Source organism: Sus scrofa, chromosome X (assembly GCF_054392235.1).
Source record: "Sus scrofa isolate SSC_HxYL_T2T_F1_AM1 chromosome X, Sscrofa_HxYL_maternal_Yorkshire_Landrace_v2.0, whole genome shotgun sequence".
Taxonomy (NCBI): Eukaryota; Metazoa; Chordata; class Mammalia; order Artiodactyla; family Suidae; genus Sus; species Sus scrofa.
The window spans coordinates 95,080,912-95,100,211 of NC_139401.1; the positions used below are offsets into that span (position 1 = coordinate 95,080,912).

Below are 19,300 nucleotides of genomic sequence, written 5' to 3' on the forward strand. Positions count from 1 at the left end.
AACCTAATGAATTATTGGCATCTTTATAGATAATAGTATATATTAATCAATATACATTATATTAAATATGTCAATATGAGGGAGCAACACATGTAAACTGATTTATTAACACACGATATATATTCTCTCTTAAAACAGAAGAGCTTTACCTATAAGACACTTATTATAATCCCATTCTGAGAATTCTCTTTACTGTTATCAATTTTTAAAAATTCAGCAACTAATAAAAAATTATCAAAAGATTCATTACACACTATGAAAAATATTATGAAACTTTGAGAAACATTAAAATTAGAGTCCCACCATTATTTTTGCTTACATTAAAACTTAACAGTTACTTTTGCTAAAATTAAGATCTCAACAACAATTTTTGAAGAAAATAAAATCTCAACATATTTTTGTAGATATTATTAAGAACAGTTTAAAGTCTTGAAGAACAAGAATGAGAAGGGAATACTTTCCCTTTCAGTTATCAAGCCTCATTACAAAGCTATATTAATTAAAGCAATCCCATATTGGCATAAGATTAGAAAAATAGATCAATGGAATAGAACAGAGGGGCCACAAATAGTCCCAAGAATATATGAACCCTTGATATTTGACAGAGCTGGCACTGCGAATGAGCGGGGAAAGGAGAGATTTTTCAACAAATGATATGGGGCGATTGAGTATTTGTACGGAAAAAAATGAAATTGGACATCTAATCTCAGACTCTACAGAGAAATTAACCCCAAGTATATTAAATACATAAATGTAAAAGGAAAAACTATAGAAAATTTAAATATTAATATAGAAGAATATCTTCATGATGTTGGGGTATGGAAGGAATTCTTTGAAAAGACACAAAAAGAGAAAAAAGATTGGTATCTTGACTATAATTAAGAATTTTGGTTTATTCAAAGATACCATCAAAAAAATGGTCAAAAATAAGGACAAAGTGGGGATATATATATGTAACACACATAAAAGACAAAGGACTAAATTTAGAATATATAAATATCACCCACAAATTAATTTTTGAAAGTCACACTACCCAGGAGAAAAAAATTGGCAAATGTCTTGACTAAAAGATTCACAAAATAATAAATCCTAATGTCCAACAGACATATGAAAAGATGTTCAACATCATTAGTAGTCAGGAAAATCAAATTATGAGAGGCCATTTTACACCCATCGGATTGGCAAAAATTTTAAAGTTGGGAGTTCCCATTATGGCTGAGCAGGTTAAGAGCTCGACATAGTGTCTATGAGGATGTAGGTTCGATCCATGGCCTTGTTTAGCGGGTTAAGGATCCAGCAGCGCAGGAAGCTGTGGCGTAGGTCACAGATATGGCTCAGATCCAGTGTTGCTGTTGCTGTAGTGAGGCCTCAGCTGCAGCTCTCATTTGACCCCTGGCAGGGAAATTTCCATATGCCACCAGTGCTGCAGTAAAAAGAAGAAAAAAAAAATTGTCTGATTAATAATACCAAGTGTTGCCAGTAGGTGGAGCAATGGAAACTATTAAACTGTTAGGGTGTAAATTGGTACACACCATCAGGAAAAGTTAACTAAGAAAAGCTAGGCATCATCTAGCAACTTTGAAGGTGTCCATATCCTATAAATCAGCAATTCCTCTCTTAGTTAAATATCTTAGAGACATCTGTATTTTTGTACACTACCAAGAATATTCATGGTAGCATCGTTTTGTAACAAAAATTGGAAACAAGCAGAATGTACTTCAAAACTATCATGGATATTCATACTATGGTACATACAAAAATAAAAGTGAAATAACCAAACAGCAGTGAGATGCTACTACACACCTATTAAAATGGCCAACATTTGGAACACTGACAACATCAAATGTTGACAGACATGTGGAGCAGCAGGAACTCTTATTTACTGCTGGTGGGAATGCAAAATGGTATAGCCACTTCGGAAGGCAGTCTGGCAGTTTCTTACCAAACTAAACCATACACTTGCTACACAATGCAACAACTGTTCTCCTTGGTGTTTCTCTAAAAGAGCTGAAAACTTATATCCACACAAAAACCTGCACACCGATGTTTAGAGCAGCTTTATTCATAACTGCCAAACATGGAAGCAACTCAGATGCCTTTCAGTAGATGAATGGATAAATAAATCATGATAAATCGTGATGATTGAATATTATTCATTGCTACAATTAATAAGCAATCAAGTCACAAAAGATACAGAGCAATCTTAAATGCACACTACTGGAGTTCCCGTCGTGGCGCAGTGGTTAATGAATCCGACTAGGAACCATGAGGTTGCGGGTTCGGTCCCTGCCCTTGCTCAGTGGGTTAACGATCCAGCATTGCCGTGAGCTGTGGTGTAGGTTGCAGACGCGGCTCAGATCCCGCGTTGCTGTGGCTCCGGCGTAGGCCAGTGGCTATAGCTCCGATTCAACCCCTAGCCTGGGAACCTCCATATGCCACGGGAGCGACCCAAAGAAATAGCAAAAAGACAAAAAAAAAAAAAAAATGCACACTACTAAGTGAAAGAAGCCAATCTGAAAAAGGCTACATACTATGTGATTCCAACTATATGATATTCTGGCAAAGGTAAAACTATGGAGAACAGTAAAAGATCAGCCATTGCCAGAGGTGGAGCAGGAGGCTGAATAGGTGGAACACAGAGGATTTGGGTGGCAGTGAAACTAGTCTGTATGATACTATAATTTACTATAATGATACTTGGATACATTTGTCCAAGCCCATAGAATATACAACACTAAGAGTAAACTCTAAAGTAAACTATGGACTTTGGGTGATAATGATGTACCAATATAAGTTGTTCATCACCTGTAACAAATGGACCACTCTAGTGTGGGGTGTTTATAGTGGGGGAGGCTATGTACGTGGGGAGCAGGGAGTATATGGGAAGTTTCCATACCATCCTCCCAAATTTGCTGTGAACCTAAAACTTCTCAAAAAAACACTTTTTAAAGTAAATTTATCACAATTTATACAAATGAAATTACTATACAACTACCCACAACAACATGGATAAATCTCACAAATAATATGAAAGGAAAGGAGACAGTCGCAATTCTGAGGATATAAAGTATATAAAGTTCAAATATCTGTAAAACAAAACTGTGTTATTTAGAGATGCTTATACAAAAGATAAATCTATAAAGAAAAGTAAATAAATATAATGATTGTCAGGCTAGGGGTTACCTCTAGGATGGGTGGAGGAATGTCTTAAGTGGGGAGCCTGAGTACAGGAGGAGTAGGGAATGGGGTCATCAAGGTGTTTGTTCCATTTCTTGCCTGGGCGGCCCTTACATGAACAATAGCTTTAAAAATGTTCTTTTAACTGGTAGTTCTCTTCTGAATGCTTCTCTTTTTCTAATGAAATAGAAAGTAAGTTCACCAACTGGGGTTGAGGATGTGGGAGAGGTATTGAGGATTTTAGGGAAAGGAAGATGGTATGAAAGAAACAAGTTGGAGAGTGAACAGAAGAGGAAAATACTGCATTTTTTTTTTTACTGTATTCTTTCAGGAAAGCTCTTCCCTTTTTTCCCTGAGTCCCTGTGCTTTTTATCTCCTCCATAACATAATTTTGTTAACTTTAATATATTGCACTATAGGCAGTAATCCCAAACACATAGTTAAAATACAATTTAATGTTTAAAAATAAATGTAAAGGGATTCTCCTATGGCACACTGGGTTAAGGAGCCAATGTTGTCACTGCAGTGGCTCAAGTCGTTGCCGTGGTGCAGGTTCAATCCCTGGCCCGGGACTGTCCACATGCAGTGGGCATGGCCAAAACAACAAAATAGAATTAACCCATAAAAAATGTTAAAAACAAAAGTGACTCTTAATAAACTATATACTTATAATAATATCCATAATTCATTAGTTATGTCTTATTTCACCTTGAGCTAAAGTGATTTAAGACAAATATACAGGAGTTCCCATCGTGGCTCAGTGGTTAACGAATCAAACCAGGAACCATGAGATTGCAGGTGTGATTCCTGGCCTTGCTCAGTGGGTTAAGGATCCAGCTTTGCGGTGAGCTGTGGTGTAGTTCACAGACACGGCTCGGATCCCACGTTGCTGTGGCTCTGGCACAGGCCGGCGGCTACTGCTCCAATTAGACCCCTAGCCTAGAAACCTCCATATGCCATGGGAGTGGCCCTAGAAAAAGGCAAAAAGACAGAAAAAAAAAAGACAAATATACAGAGCTCATACGGGGATTTTTTTTTATCCTTTTTCTTTCCTCTTTTTTATACCAAATAGCTTTAGTGTTATATTCTCCATTTTGTAAGTTTTAAACAAATGTAGGTATTTATTACCTCCTTACTTTATTGATCTCAAGTCCAAAAATCATCTTTAAATATCAGAAAATATATTAACACCACAAACTAAATATTCATATTTAAAATTACTAGAAAACTATCATACTTTTTTCCCCCTCTTTGGCCACAACCATGGCATATAGAAGTTCCCAGGCCAGGGATTGAACCACCAGTACCACAGAGACAAGCCAGATCATTAACCAACTGCACCACAGCGGGAAGTCCTATACTCTTAAATTTTACTCGGAAGATATAAATAGGAAAAGTTGATAGGGTCACACAATTTTATAATTTTTCCTAGGATTGTATATGAACAAGTTTGTAAAAATAAATTGTCTAAATTATAACATGCCTTAGTTGCAAATTCACGTTTATAATTGCATGGCTTCAAGTATTAACATATATAATGTAAATTTAAAGTTTTTATAAAGGCAAATACAGTAAATTTAAACAATTACCACTAATGTAGATTTAAAATATGTCATGAGTTTTCATCTTCTAATATTCTATGATAACTGCACCATTGTCATAGAGATAAAATCCTTAGACTTTTTAAAAGAATTTGAATCTACAAAGATTGAAACTAAAAATACTTAAAATAACAACTGTTCAGGAAAAATATCACGGGTGTGTAGATAGTGAAAGAGTGCTCAAATAATAAAGCAAATGAGGTAAAATATTAACAGCAGGTGATCTGAGTAAAGTGTATATGGGCATAAATTCTACTTATGCTGGCAACCTTTCTAGAAGGTTAAAATTATTTCTAAATAAAAAGTTAAAATGAAGAAAGGGACATGGACTAATATACTGATATAAGTGGAAATCAATAGTATACAAGGAAATAAATTCATCTCTTGAATAAAAAAAAGTGGAGGAGTATGGTAATGTATCCTCTTCTTTTGAGCTTAAATAACCAAAGCCATTAGCTTAAGCAGTGATTTTTTTTAAGTATCTTCATTCTGAGAGTTCGCCTTGAAATAGAACTACCTGCTCTTCTATGTTTTCTTCCCTTATACAGACTCTGTCTTCTTTGTCCTTGAATCTACAAGCAGAGTACTGTCCCACTCTGCCCAGGTCTGCACTGATTCTGCACCAGCCATTTTCTATTGACCTTACTGGCAAATGCTTTCTAATCTCATACCACTTATAGTGTGTCTTTAATTTCTGTGCTATTCAGTGAGGAATCCTCCCTGCTAGGATCTATAATCAGATCATTATAAAAAGTTTGGTTTGGTAAGGAGGTGCAAATGGAGATTATTACATGATGTCATCTCTAAGGGCAAAGCTGCAATATATGTTGTCTTGGAAATTCTCAAAATTCCAGAGTTGAAACAAATCAGACCATCAAGGTGCCTTGGTGAAATTTCAGTTCCTACAGTGTTGCTAACAACAAACATGCCATCAATAACACAAACTCATCAAATGTCCCAGTTGAAAGTCTTTTTTTAATTATCGTTATTATTAATCATCATCAGCATCATTATCATTAGCAAAAATTAAATCCACTAATAAAACAAAAATCACAGTCCACAGGCAGGTGTCTTAATGACAGTGAATCAATAACATTATTTTCATGTACAAGGGACAGCACCCTGAGGATAAAGACCGTATCACAGCTTGATAATCAATCCAACAATTCAGCCAACATTATTGAGCACCTAGGCACAATGGAGGATCTTAAAATGAGTACAAGAATCCCTGCTTTCAAGGAGTTTTTAGTCCCATAGGAGGTATTGAAGAACATCAAGATCACAGGACCACGCAAGATCAGTGGCATAATGGACTCAGTGCCATGTATGAAATGTTACTGGAGAAGGGCATCACAAGAGACTACCATCACATTCAGTTGGGAGCAATCAGAAGAGGTTCTTTAGAGAAGGTGGCATCTGAGCTGGGCCTTGAGGAACTGGAAGGATTTTGGCAGACTGGCACGTAGAGAGTGGTTATTACAAGTGGAAAAAATAGCGTGGGCCAAAGCATGACCCTAGGAAAGTTAATGGCACATCTGGGGAGAGAATAATAGTCCAGTCTGGCTGGTGTATGGGATCTATGTAAGTGGGAGTAGCTTGATAAAATGCTACAGGTTTTATGGGGACCATATTCTGAAGAGCTCTAAATGATAGGCTAAGATTTCACATCTTTAACTTGCATTAGAGTAACTATATTTATCCACAGCAATAAAATATGTAATTATTTATGAAGAGATATGGTCACTTCAGTTCCATATTTCTTAGGGAAACTCAAGTGGTTTCTAGGCAATGTTACTGCCTTGCTATCAGAAATGTCCCAGCACTTAACACCAAGCAATCGATAGAATTTTCTATTCTGCATGCAGTTGAACCTCTTCCCTCTATGTCTATTCTTTCCATCCATCCAGGGACCACACTTCTTCCCACTTCCACCTCCAACCCCACCAGTTCTCATGGCACCTGATCAGTTGGGGCAAGTCTAAGTCAGGATTTCCAGACAAAACTGCTACCTTGAAACTAGTATCCAACAGCTTGAGAAGTGAGAGTGGTGGTGGCTGGGGTACTGAACAATGTCAAGAAAATGTAGCCATTTGAGAAAATCTGTGAAATCCCCATTCTATGAGTCAAGAATTGGGATTCTGAGTTCTCTGAAATTGGAACTCCTGGTCCTCCACCCTGTTTGGCCCAGAGGAAACCTGGAGGGGTACCAGAACTCACAGTGCCTAAGTAAGGTCATCTTTTAGAGTTTCCTCTTATGGCCATGGACATCCTTAAAAGGATGACATTTCATCTGTGTTAGAAGTTACTTAAAGGCCTCCTGGGTCTGAGGCTGTTGAGGCTGTGGATGGAGTGGAGTGAATTTCTCTTTCTGACCAAGGAGCCCTATTGGGCTTTGTCTTTGCCCCACAGGCTGGTAGTTGGGAACTTCTCAGTGCACTGACGGTATAAAGATGCTAAAGAATAGTTGTATTAGGTGACCAGGACAAAGAAGTAAGCTATCTAAACCAAGCAGTGAAGGCTTAGAATCACCAGTTGCCATGGCCACACTGCCTGCAGCTGGTCAGTCTTTCAGCTCTTTTCTGGAACGAGCCCTCCTCTGCAGGAAGTCATGGATCGCAGTAGTGAGGCCCCATGTCACGCTGGACCTTAGGATGACCAGGGAACCTCCACGGTAGATGAGGAACACCTTTCGGCCCCGTGTGTCCCACACGTCCTGGGCAGAGGCCCACAGGCTTGGCATGCTCTGCCAGCCAATATGGGACTGCATATTGGCTACGAGCACAATCAGAGGATACAGAATGAGGCAAGTGATGGTTCCATTGACACTCCCAGACACCAAGGCAGGAACCCAGTGGGGCAGGCCTTGCTCTGCTAAGCTATCCCGGATGGGGTCCTTGAAGGAGAAATACAGAGCACTCCCCAGGCTGTTCCTGAGAAGGACAGGCCAGAAACCACGATAGTAACCCATTGACAGCCGCCCCCAAAGCCCATAAGAGTGGAATTCCTTGAGGATGCTGAAGGTGCTGGGAAAGCGAGCTTGCTTGCGACCATCCTGGAGCACATTCTGCACCCTTTCAAAGGGGCTGAGCGCCACAGCCTCCACCACACCAGACATGAGCCCTGCAGTGCAGCGGTGTCCCAGGGAGTGGGGCCCAACAGGGCAGAGGGAACACAGCAGGTTTTCATAAGTCCCAAACAGCAGAGTCCCTTGCAGCGTCTTGGAGAGAAGAGGCGGGTAGATTCCCCGGTAGAAGTATTGAGGGCCTTCGTGCCAAAGCTGCCGAATGGCCTGTGACACCGCTACGGCATGTATCTGTTGCCGGAACACAACCTTATAGATAGGAAAGGTCAGAAAAGTAGACATAAAGTTGGAAACAGCCCCAAGGGCGTAGGCCTGGGGGTGCCAGCTTTTCTTTCCAGGAGCCTCTGTTCGTGTCCAGGGCTGAAGCTCCTTCCCGGGAGAGTGGTTCTGTTCCCCCATGCTGAAGATAACTGGATGCAGAGGGAAGAAACTGGCGAGAGTGGGGAAAAAAAAAATTAGACTAACGAGTGAAATCTCTTGGGGAGCATTTTCATTGCTTAGTTAGACACAGAGTCCCAAGAAACTCAGCTCTAAGGAAACAAGCGACTCTTTGGGCCAGTTTCTGAGAAAGAAGCACGCTCTTCAGAAAGAATGCATCCACCTTCAGAGGAAACAAAGGCAGTTCGTTTTATTCTGAACAGAGTCACCTCCACAGTGTTTATCTGACCTGGCAAATATTCCAATATTCAGAGCAGGTTGAAGATTGAAGAAAATAAAATTGGAGAAGGAGGGTTCCAAAACTTGATTGCATTCACCACATGAAGTTTTGAATCTGATAAACTGCTAAAATATTAAGTTGCTCTTCTCTTTCTAAAAAGTGCCACTATCTTGCAGAAGCAGAAAGGCATTCCAAAGTTGTAGTCCAGCACTTTCTCTAAAAGTTGGTAGTAAAGTTAGGGAGCGGGGAATCTCCTTGCCTCTCTTTTTGTAGATTCCTAACGATGTGGTAGCTATGTCATGGCAACACCCTGCCCCCCTCGCCCAACTGAGGAACAGAAAGAGTAGCAGTTCCTGGAAGTTTAGCACTAAAAGGCTCTGTACTTGGCGGTTTCTAAGCTTCACTTTGTAGACCTGTAGTTATGCAATAATGCAGGGGGTCTCAATTTACATATAATTGACATTTGGGACCAGATAATTCTTTGTCATAGGTTCCTGTCCTGTGCATTGTATATATAAAACAATAATATAAAAATTTGAAACCTACTTGATAGTCCAAGGTGAAGTTGATTTAAGCTAATGACGCATTCATTCACAAGGACAAATAAGCATATTAGTGTTTCAAAAGTTGTACAAAAAAATATTTTCTAGGGATTCCCACTGTGGAGCAGTGGGTTAAGGATCCGGCGTGGTCTCTGTGGGGACTGGGGTTCAATCCCTGGCCCCTTGCAGTGGGTTAAGGATCCTGCATCGTCACAGCTGTGAAGTAGGTCACAGCTGAAGCTTAGATTCAATCCCTGTCCCAGGAAATTCCATATGCCGAGGGTGCAGCCAAAAAAAATTCTTTTTAAGTTTTCCATTGAAGTACAATGGGCTAACATCATTATGTGTCATGTGCTATGAAATTTTTTCATATGTACTAAAAACCTAACAATTTAAAATAAATGTTTGGCCAGGAAAAAAAAAAATTCATAGGTGCCTGCCCTGAACATGATATGACGTTTAAGCAGCATTCTGGCCTCTACTCACTGAATGCCAGTAGCACAAGGTGTGATCTATCCAGCTATGACAAACAAAAATATCTAAATATTTATTTATCTAAAGGCATTGCCTTCCCCCGGGGGAAGGGCTACAATTGCACCACTGCGCCCGCCTGCCCCAGTTTCAGAACCACTATACTAGAGGAAGTGGCGGTGCAAGGATTCCAGACTTCCGCTCCCACCTCAGATGGTCTTGGAAGGTTACCTTATCCGAAAGGTAATGGTGGGGGATAGCCAGAGCACATGAAGGACACTTGGATCAAGAAGAAAATGAATGCTCAGTGCAGATCTGAGAATCTGAGGGAGCTTGTCAGGAAGGAAATAGGGGTCACAGGAGGGGGAGGTGGTGTGTGGAGGAGAGGAGGCACAGGGTTGTGTGGCTGGGGGAGAGGGGACAGGGCATGATGACAGGCAGGGGACTCACATCTAGACTGGCAGGAAGCCCAGGAGGAACTGCAGAACCAGAGGTTTCACACAGAACCTCAGGCTGTCTGGTCCCCAGGGGAGAGGGCTGAGGGGGCTCTGATGGGGCCAGCCTGGTCAGCAGGGACAAGGACGCCCCACCCCAGGCTGAGGTGCTGCAAGAGGCCCACTACAGCCTTCCCTGGGCTGCCACAGTCAAACCTGCCTTGCAGGGCTTCTCTTCCCAGAATCACCCCCATCAGCATCTCTCTGGCTTCTGGCTTCAGGCTCCTGCTCCATCCCTGAGTCCACAACCTGACCTCACAACCCACCCCCAGCCACAGACTCTCTAGGTGGAGGGGGTGGAGGCTCAGCTTCCTGAGCTCTGCCCTCACCCCTCCCTGACCCCGGCAGTCCATGTTTCCTTAAGCCTCACCCCCTTAGCCCTCATGTCCAGGAGGAGGGTGTGGTGGGGGAGGGTGGGCTCCTCTGCCTTGGACCCTTGAGCTGAGACCTGGCCAGGGGCAAAGGCTCAAGAGTCCCCCTCCTTATCTCCCTCTGGGGCACTTCTGGGCCCCTGGCAGTACCTCCCTCTCTCCAGAGCCAAAAGGGACCCCTCCCTGACCCCCAGGCAGGAGGTAGCTCCACTCAGGCCCCCAAAGCCACAGGGCTCCCTATTTTTACCCAGCTCTCCTATCAAGGATTTGTTCCCCAAGCTTTACCTGCAGGTACATAAGGATGGGTGGTGAGGGCAACATCTGTCCCCTCTTCTATCTCAGAGTGCAGTAAAGTTCCACTTCTTCCCTACATTTTCCCGAATAACCTATAAACATGTGTTGGACTGATCATATAAGGCGGGGTGACAGCAGAAAGAAAACTGGGCTAGAATGTGGCAGACCAGAATTTGAAGTGCCAGTTCTGCTATCAACTTCTCACGTGACCTTTAGAAATACCTTGACATCTTGGAGTCTCAAGCATCTTGGTTATAAAATAGCAGACGGGGTGAAATACTCTCTAGGCATCCTTATTCTGTGCATGTAGCAGGGGGTTGACTTGCGGGAATCTGAGCCAATATTCGAAAGAGGAACTGTTCTTCTTCCTCCCTGGTTCCTTCTGCCATCTTTGCCAATAATTTTCAGGGATTAAAAGTGAACAATAATTTAGAAACACCCTACCTTAAATATCTAATTCGTCATTTTATAAACCGAACTCTTCCTGTGTTCTGGGGGCAGAGAGACTACTTACTTTTCTCCTCTGTATATTTTTTCCTGTTAAAATCCCAGGCTTTGGGACAGACAGACCTGAAACTGAACTCTGCCTCCACCATTTACCTACTTGTGTGACCTTAGGTAAGTCATTTTACTCAGTCTCAGTTCCTTCAGCTACGAAGTAAGGGAGTTTCCATAGTGGCTCAGCAGTAATGAACCCAATTGGTATCCATGAGGACTGGGGTTCTATCCCTGGCCTCACTCAGTGGGTTAAGAATCCTGTGTTGCCATGAGCTGTGGTGTAGGTCGCAGATGCAGCTCGGATCTGGTGTTGCTGTGGCTGTGGCATAGGCTGGCAGCTGTAGCTCCAATTCGACCCCCAACCTGGTAACTTTCATATGCTGCAGGTGTGGCGCTAAAACGACAAAAAAAAAAAAAAAAAAAAAACCCTACATAATAGGGACAATAGACCTCCCTCAAATGGTTGTTGCAAAGATTAACAAAATAAAATGAAGTGGATGACCATCATAGCATGATGGCCTCGATGAACAATATTTTTTAAAAAAAGATGCTTCTGGACCTCATCACTTGTCTCCACAGAGCACATGCTCCTGCTGGACATTCTCAGAACCAGATGAAATGATACGATGGGACAGATCCTGTGTTCACTTGGGAGGTAGGGAAGATCTTTCTTCTGTGACTGCAGAGGTGTTATATAAACAGTCCCAGACAGCATGGATGGAACAATAAATGAAGGCACAAATGCCTAAGGCCTGGCTCCTTAAATATGAATTTCAAAGCAGGGACCACAGAACAAGGCTGGAGTCAGCGTAGAGCAGTTATCTCCCGAACCCTTCCTATGTTTACAGCCTAGTAAAGTGAGCCCAGGGGATTCCAGACTCCCCTGGCCCTGGCCTGTACAGATGGACAGCTTGTGTCACCACACCAGGATCCAGCCGCACATTTGGCTGTCCCTCCAGGACATCCCTCAGCCAGTCCTCTGGTCAGCTCACAGTCACGTACTGATCACTCTGGGTGGGTCATGGTGGAGCTAGGTCAACCAGGAGCTAAAGTATACTGGAAGGTGGAATAAGGGGTACTAATCAAGGTCAGAGCAGACAGATAAAAGCAATTTATTTCACCTGGGGCAGGGAGCAGCCAAAAATTTCCCTGGTGAAGGGCATCGGACTTGATCCTTTTTTTTTGTTTGTTTTATCTTTTTAGGACCCCACCCATGGCATATGGAAGTTCCCAGGCTAGGGGTGAATTGGAGCTGCAGCTGCCAGTCTACACCACAGCCACAGCAACACCAAGATCTGAGCTACATCTGTGACCTACACTGCAGCCTGTGGCAATGCCAGATCCTTAACACACTGAACTAGGCCAGAGATCAAACCCACAACCTCATGGATACTAATTGGGTTCTTAACCTACTGAGATACAAAGGGAACTTCCAGGACTTGATTTTTAACCAATAAGCAGGCTCTCATTTAGGTGGAGGAATAAGGGCAGGAGTTCTAGGCTAAGAAAGAGGCCTAAGGCACAAATGCCTAAAAGTGTAAGTGATACCCAGCTCTGGACTCAGGCTATAGGAAGAAGACAGAGCTGGGGCTGACAGAGACTCTGGGCTGGAGTCCCAGTGCCTCCATTCACGATGTGTGTTAACTGCCCTGAAACTGTTTTCCTATCTGCAAAATGGGATAACAATGCCTGTCTCAACAGCACTGCTGAGAAGCTTAAATAAGATAACAAATGGAAAGTTCCTAGCACAGAGGAGGCAAGCAGCCAAGAGCAGCTATTATTGTTTCAACTAAAAGCTTTACCCCCCTAAACCTTTGGGCTTTTAAGGTTTCTTCATTGAAACTGGAAAATGTGGTCTCATTAGAGCCATGAATTGAAACACACTCCCACACAGGAGGCCAGAGATCAGGGATGCTCTGTATCTAACTGGACCTGCTTAGCAAATCCTCTTGCCAGCTTTGTACAAAGAGTCCCTCACTCTGTTCTAATGGCCCAACCCCATCACTTGTACGCAATCCATCTCCTTCCACTATTTCTTTTTGTCAGAGCTCTAAGATCTGTTCTTTGTCCTGTTTGACCCTACCCCCACCATGGTTCAACTGAAGATCACCCACTTTCGCGACAAAGCCAATTTAAATGCAGAATAAGAGTCTGCAAGAGAGCCAGGGTCAGAGGTCATGGTGGTGGGGAGCAGAAGCAAGAGTCTAAAAGGAAACCCAAGAGCTACTGCCAATAGCACCCTTTACAGCATGATGCGGTCTCTTTACTTTCTAAATCCTCCACTGTCCACCCCTTCATTTACTGTTCCATCCATGCAAAAGCCCGCAGTCTTCAGATGGAAGGTGCTTCATCTCCCAATGTGAATTGTTTATTCCAAGGAAGTCTAGGCATTGAGGCAGTAGACAAGAAGGCAGGAAGGAACAGATGAAGTACCTTGGCAGGTTCAAGACAACCCCAACAGAAGTTGAAGGGAATCAGATTGTTCTCTTGCTTCCCAGCACCAGGAGTCAGGAACAAGCCCCACAGGGGGCCTCCTAACCACAACCTATGGAAGGAAGACCTGCTCTTCAAGAACCATAAGTCACAGAAAATGGTGCAGCCTTCTCTGCCCCTGGCTTCACGGCCCATTCACTCCAGACAGCCCTGCATGCCGTTTCCATGGAGTTGCTCCTTCTCTGGGGCCAGAAGTGCCAAATCCAGCAAAGGAGAGGTCCCCTCAAGAGCTCACAGAAGGGCAACCTAGCAACGTGTCCTTAAGCCAGGAAATGAAAGAGCTATATCAGCGGCAGAGAGCTGGAGTTCAGGGGTTAGGTTAAATTGTGTTTCATTTTTCACACGTCTTCCTCAAGTACAAGTTGAAAGGGAAAAAAATTGTTACGAAGAAAGATGCTAAGGGGAGTGGGTCCTAACCATCTCTGGGCCACAGACTCATTGGGAAATCTACAAAGCTACAAACTCCAAAGAATATAGAGTCCCAATTCTATCATTGACAAACCATTTCAGGAAGGAGCCCAGGTGAAACTTCTGCCCTGGAGTTACGTTTCATGGCAGATGTGGTTTGCACAGGTACACTGGCCACAGCCACATTTACTTATTAACCTCAGCATAACGTGGTGTTTCCAGCAGTCGTTCTTCACAAACACCTCTACATTTCAGAATGAACTGCCACGCTAGTTAAAAATGTAAATCCCACTCCCCCAGCCCTAGTCCTAGTAAATTGAAGCTCAGGAATCTGCATTTCTAACAAGCTCTTCAAAAACAATTCTGAGGAGTTCCCATCATGGCGCAGCAGAAACGAATCCAACTAGGAACCATGAGATTGTGGGTTCTATCCCTGGCCTCGCTCACTGGGTTAAGGATCTGGTGTTGCCATGAGCTGTGGTGTAGGTTGCAGACGCGGCTTGGACCTGGCGTTGCTGTGGCTGTGGTACAGGCCGGCAGCTGTAGCTCCGATTCGACCCCTAGCCTGGGAACCTCCATATGCTATGGGTGTGACCCCAAAAAAGAAAAAAATAAAATAAAATAAAAGATTTTGAGACAGCCAGCCGTGTATGCCTACTTTAGTTAAAAGCATGGACTCTGGTGTCAAAGAGACTTGATCCAAATCTTGACTTCACCTTGTCATTTCAGGCAAGTCATTTCAATTCTCTGAGCCATGTCTGCTTTGGGATCATAATCAGTAAAAATAATGTTTTACCTAAAAAAAATTAAAGCAGGCAGCTTGTTGTAGTGTGAAAGAAAAGTGCTTCAATTTCTTCTTCTGTACAATGGGTACTATAAAATCTCCTACTTCTTCCCTCACCCCTTTCCCTACTGCCTCCCCTAGCTCTCCCTCAGCACTACCTACCAGCACACTAAGACTGCGGTGGAGATGGTTTAAGACCACCACGTAAAAAATGCCCTCTAGGCATCTTACTCGGGCAAAGAGTTGGCATTTGGAGAAATAACAGACTTGAGCGTAAAACCGGATGCTGATACTTATTTGCTGTATGATGCCAGGCAAGACGCCTGACCTCTCTGTGCTTGTTTCCTCCCCTGTAAAATGGAGATAACAGTCCTTGCTCACTAATTCTATATGGTTCGCAGTGCGCCTTCCTATATCCACTTTGGCTTTTCTCCACTAACCCACAATCTGAGGGTAGAGAGGGGTGTTTATAAGGGGCAGTCTTTGGAATCAGGCATGTGGACTTGGGTGTGAGCTCCTAGCTCTCCACTTCCTAACCGGTGTGACTGGGTGCTGAAGTCCCCTCTCTGATAAATGGGCATACTACTACCTCCTTCACAAGGCTGCTGAGACGAATAAATGAGATGTCCAAGCAAGCGCATCTGTATGCAGAAAGCGCTCAGTAATTGCTTTTTCCCCCTTCCCCCCATACAAAGGTGAGGGATTCTTATTGTTCACTTGATTTCTGTCCCACCTCGTGTTGAAGGCATCCGGTCTCAAAGCGCGGAGGACAGCAGAGGTGGAAGGGGAGAAGGAGAAAGGAAGCGAGGGAGAAGCAGCAAACTCACGGGTAAAATGCAAATCGGCCCGGTCCGAGAGTCCGAGCTGCACCTGACACCGCACCGGCTCCCGCGCCTGTGTGCCGCAGCCCCCACCGGCTGGCTCCCCCCTTTTGCTAGCAATGGCCTCAGGCCGGAGGCTGCGCGGGGAGGCAGCCCCTTCGGCCTGCTGATTGGCCGCGCCGCCCCGCTCGTCATGCTCTTTTGTCTCAATGGGCAGAGGCTAAAAGAAGCGGCGGCTGCTGGGAGGGCCCAGCGGGTGGGCGGGGGCGGCTGCTGCTGCCGTGGGAACCGCGCTGCCTCGACTCTGCTACCCCTGGCTGGGCCGCCGGGCGAAGCGGCTCCTGGTGGCTCCTGGTCGCTTAGCGCAATCCTTCCTGCAGGGCCACGGAGACCGGAAGGCGGTATCCGCAGCTCTCCACGCCGGAGCAACCGCTGTCCACCAGCCGAGCGCTGGTAAAGAAAGGGAGCGCGATCGCCCAGCCAGGAGGAGGAGGAAAAATCACCACCGGGTCTGAGTGACTCCCCCCTCCCACCCCGAGGAATCGAGGTCTGCGGGGCTGGGGAAAGAGCACTTCCGCGGCCCTACTGCGCTGAGGCAGGTGGTGGGTTCCGCTGGATGCTGGCGAATAGGTAGGATTTGCCTGGAATGAAGGAGGGGCGTTTTTTTTGGGGGGGGTAATGGTGCTGGAAGGGGGAGAGTCGCATGCTGTCTGCGTTGAACCCCCTTTGCACGTTCTGGTTCCTTGTGAGGAATATGTGGTTGTGCGTGTCCTACTCCCATTCCTTTTCTCCCTGGCAGGCCACGAAAAGCTGAATCCGAACTTGAATTCTGATTGCAGAGCTGGTAAGCCAATGATTTCCTGGGGTTGGATGGGGGATGTAACAGGGTGGGTCAATTTGGCTTGTATTTACAAGGTGGGAGAGGGAATTTTCCATCTGGCTACAGCAGAGGAGGGAGAGAGAGAGCAGGATGAGTGATGAGGATGTTTCTGACCCTTCCCTGCCCTGCCCTGCTTTCCGCTATGGCGTTGAAGACTGGGATCTGCAACCTCACGTGCCCTGACATCGACCTACCGCGGAATCGAGCTTTCTCAACGAGGCACTTGTTGCAGATGCTGAACGTGAAATAAGGGCGTGTACTTGTTTCCGAGCTCATATAAAAATCTGAGAAATAACGGAGAAAACTTGGCGAAGGGGGTGTGGTTGAGACCCGAGACCATGAGTTTAATGGAGATCTTATTTGCCATCACACATCTGAGACTTAGTCCTTTGCACTCTGTTTTGAGAGCCCAATATCGGTTCCACGCACTGCCTATTTCCTCTAGAACTCTAAGCCGCAGTTAATCCCCCTCCTAGAAGACTGGTTGGGCGGGGGTGGGGGGGAAGGGGGGATGGTTGTAGTTCTGAAAAGCAGCCTTCTAGCCTGGGAACACCCACTAGCTCCTGAAGGCTGTAATTGCCGGTTTCCTGCAGGGTATTTTCAGGGCAGTAGGCAAATGGAAAACGTATGGCAAGGTGTTTAGAAAGTTGAAGAAAATGACTGTAGGCTTCTTCCTTGCCTTTACTGACTCCCCCCCCCCTTTTCTTTACAGTCCCTACTGAGATACAAGGAAGGCAGGCAGAGCCCCTCAACGTCACTTTGGGGATTTCGTCCGCAGATTCAGCTTTTCCAAAAAGCCCGAGCCTTGCGTTATATTCAGATAGACGATCTTCTTGGGCATGGCTAGCATAATTGCACGTGTGGGTAACAGCCGGCAGCAGAGTACACCCTTGCCACCTTGGGCCCATTCCATCTTGAGGTCCTTGGGGAGGAGTCTTGGTCCTTTAAGGGTCAATATGGTGGAAAGAAACATGAAGTTGTTCTCGGGAAGGGCGGTGCCAGCCCAAGGGGAAGAAACCTTTGAAAACTGGCTGATCCAAGTCAATGGGATCCTGCCAGATTGGAATATGTCTGAGGAGGAAAAGCTCAAGCGCTTGATGAAAACCCTGAGGGGCCCCGCGAGGGAGGTCATGCGTTTGCTGCAGGCGGCCAACCCTAACCTAAGTGTGGCAGATTTCTTGCGTGCCATGAAATTGGTGTTTGGGGATTCTGAATGCAGTATCACTGCCCATGGTAAATTCTTTAACACTTTGCAGGCACAAGGGGAGAAAGCCTCCCTTTATGTGATCCGTTTAGAAGTGCAGCTCCAGAATGCTATTCAGGCAGGGATCATAGCTGAGAAACACACAAACCAGACTCGCCTGCACCAGTTCCTTTTAGGGGCTGAACTGCATGGGGACCTGCACTTCAGGCTGAAGCTTCTTCTCAGGATGTATGCACATGATCCGGAGCGTCTTCCCAACTTCCTGGAGTTAGTCAAGATGATAAGGGAGACAGAGGACTGGGATGACACGTTTATGAAACAGAAGCGTTTCAAAAGATCTGAGCTAATCATGGAGATGGCAGCGAGCCCCGTGGCATTTCAGGGCCCCCAGCTAACAGCCATCAGCAGTGCTGATTGCAGTGTGATAGAGATAGATGATACTCGGGATGACTTGGATGAGGATGTGATCCTGGTGGAGCCTCAGAACCCTCCACTTACATACACAGGTGCTCCTCCCCACAGAATGAGGGCCAGACTGCAGGACCAAATACTGGTCATTGAGTCCCCAAACAGTTCCCAGGCTCAGTGGCCTTCTACCAGTAGTGGTTCTGCACATAAGAATGATAGTCCTGGGGATATCCGTAGAGCCAGGAAGAGAAAATATACAGTCTGCTGTTCCTATTGTAGTGAGGAGGGCCATTCAAAGGAAACCTGTGACAATGAGTGCAACAAGGCCCAGGTATTTGAGAATCTGATCATCACCCTGCAGTAGCTGACACCTGAAGAGGAGGAGAGGTCAAAAGAGGTCCCTGGTGAACACAACGACCTCTTTGAGCCACAGTAATGTGCTAGACCCAGCCCTGAGTGAACCCTTAACTGTATTCAAAGAGTGATGACAGGAAAAACAGGGGTGGGGTAGAGGAAGCGTCTATAGGCATAAATTAATACACAAAGTGGTTTTCTTTTGGGAAGAACAACAACATTGATAGGAGGGCCTAATCTCTGTCTCTGCTCCTTCCTCCATCTGCCTGAGGGTCTGTTCTCCATGCGTGTGTCTATTTCCTTGAGGACTTTATTCTTTCTAGGAAAGGAGAATAACTTATTGTTAAACCTTCAAAAAATGAAAGAAGATACAAAAACTAAAGTACAAATGACCTGAAACGCTTCACTCTTGTCATTCTTTGGATGAACATCCTAGCGATTTCCCTATTCCTTTGTACCCAGATAGATATACATGTAGATAAAACTGATCAATGTAAATGCTGTTCTATACTGTGTATCTTTTCATCCAATAATATATGCTGTGGATTTCTATGTCAGTTAATATTACATATATATGTATATATATATACACACATACATACATACATACATATATATATATATATATATATATGCTTCAAGTTTCCTGCCTCTGTGTGTGATATTACTTTTAGGAATATAAAGGGAAAATAATAAGAAAACTAAATATAGAAGTTATGGGGGGGTCATACTGTGAAGTGGAGTTTGATCAACCTCATTG

General features: G+C 44.5%; 2 protein-coding genes across 5 annotated transcripts; one reads left to right on the forward strand and one right to left on the reverse strand.

Annotated features, from left to right (window-relative positions):
- Window positions 1–5,733: 5,733 nt before the first annotated feature.
- On the reverse strand, window positions 5,734–15,984 carry SLC25A53 (solute carrier family 25 member 53). 2 transcript variants are annotated; one of them, XM_003135287.5, is made up of 2 exons: window positions 15,701–15,815; window positions 5,734–8,290 (listed from the first exon to the last, which is right to left on the reverse strand). In XM_003135287.5, the coding sequence occupies exon 2, from the start codon at window positions 8,257–8,259 to the stop codon at window positions 7,339–7,341; it is 921 nt and encodes a 306-aa protein (XP_003135335.1). In that variant the 5' UTR covers window positions 8,260–8,290; window positions 15,701–15,815; the 3' UTR covers window positions 5,734–7,338. The 2 variants fall into 2 exon arrangements, with proteins under 2 accessions (XP_003135335.1, XP_084863087.1); XM_085006961.1 differs by having other exon boundaries at window positions 5,740–8,290; window positions 15,693–15,984.
- A 16-nt stretch (window positions 15,985–16,000) lies between these two features.
- Window positions 16,001–19,038, forward strand: ZCCHC18 (zinc finger CCHC-type containing 18). 3 transcript variants are annotated; one of them, XM_085006960.1, is made up of 3 exons: window positions 16,001–16,324; window positions 16,494–16,538; window positions 16,641–19,038. In XM_085006960.1, exon 3 carries the CDS (start codon window positions 17,414–17,416, stop codon window positions 18,548–18,550), a length of 1,137 nt encoding a protein of 378 aa, XP_084863086.1. In that variant the 5' UTR covers window positions 16,001–16,324; window positions 16,494–16,538; window positions 16,641–17,413; the 3' UTR covers window positions 18,551–19,038. The 3 variants fall into 3 exon arrangements, with proteins under 3 accessions (XP_084863086.1, XP_013841769.1, XP_005673841.2); XM_013986315.3 differs by having other exon boundaries at window positions 16,729–19,038; XM_005673784.4 differs by having other exon boundaries at window positions 17,287–19,038.
- Window positions 19,039–19,300: the final 262 nt, after the last annotated feature.

Coding starts and splice junctions, on each gene's coding strand:
- SLC25A53 (XM_085006961.1), bottom strand. CDS start 15,889: ATGACGAGCGGGGCGGCGCGGCCAATCAGCAGGCCGAAGGGGCTGCCT. Junction 8,291..15,692: donor TGCATTTTACCCGTGAGTTT/GCTGCTTCTCCC, acceptor CACTCTCGCCAG/TTTCTTCCCTCTGCATCCAG.
- ZCCHC18 (XM_085006960.1), top strand. CDS start 17,414: ATGGCTAGCATAATTGCACGTGTGGGTAACAGCCGGCAGCAGAGTACA.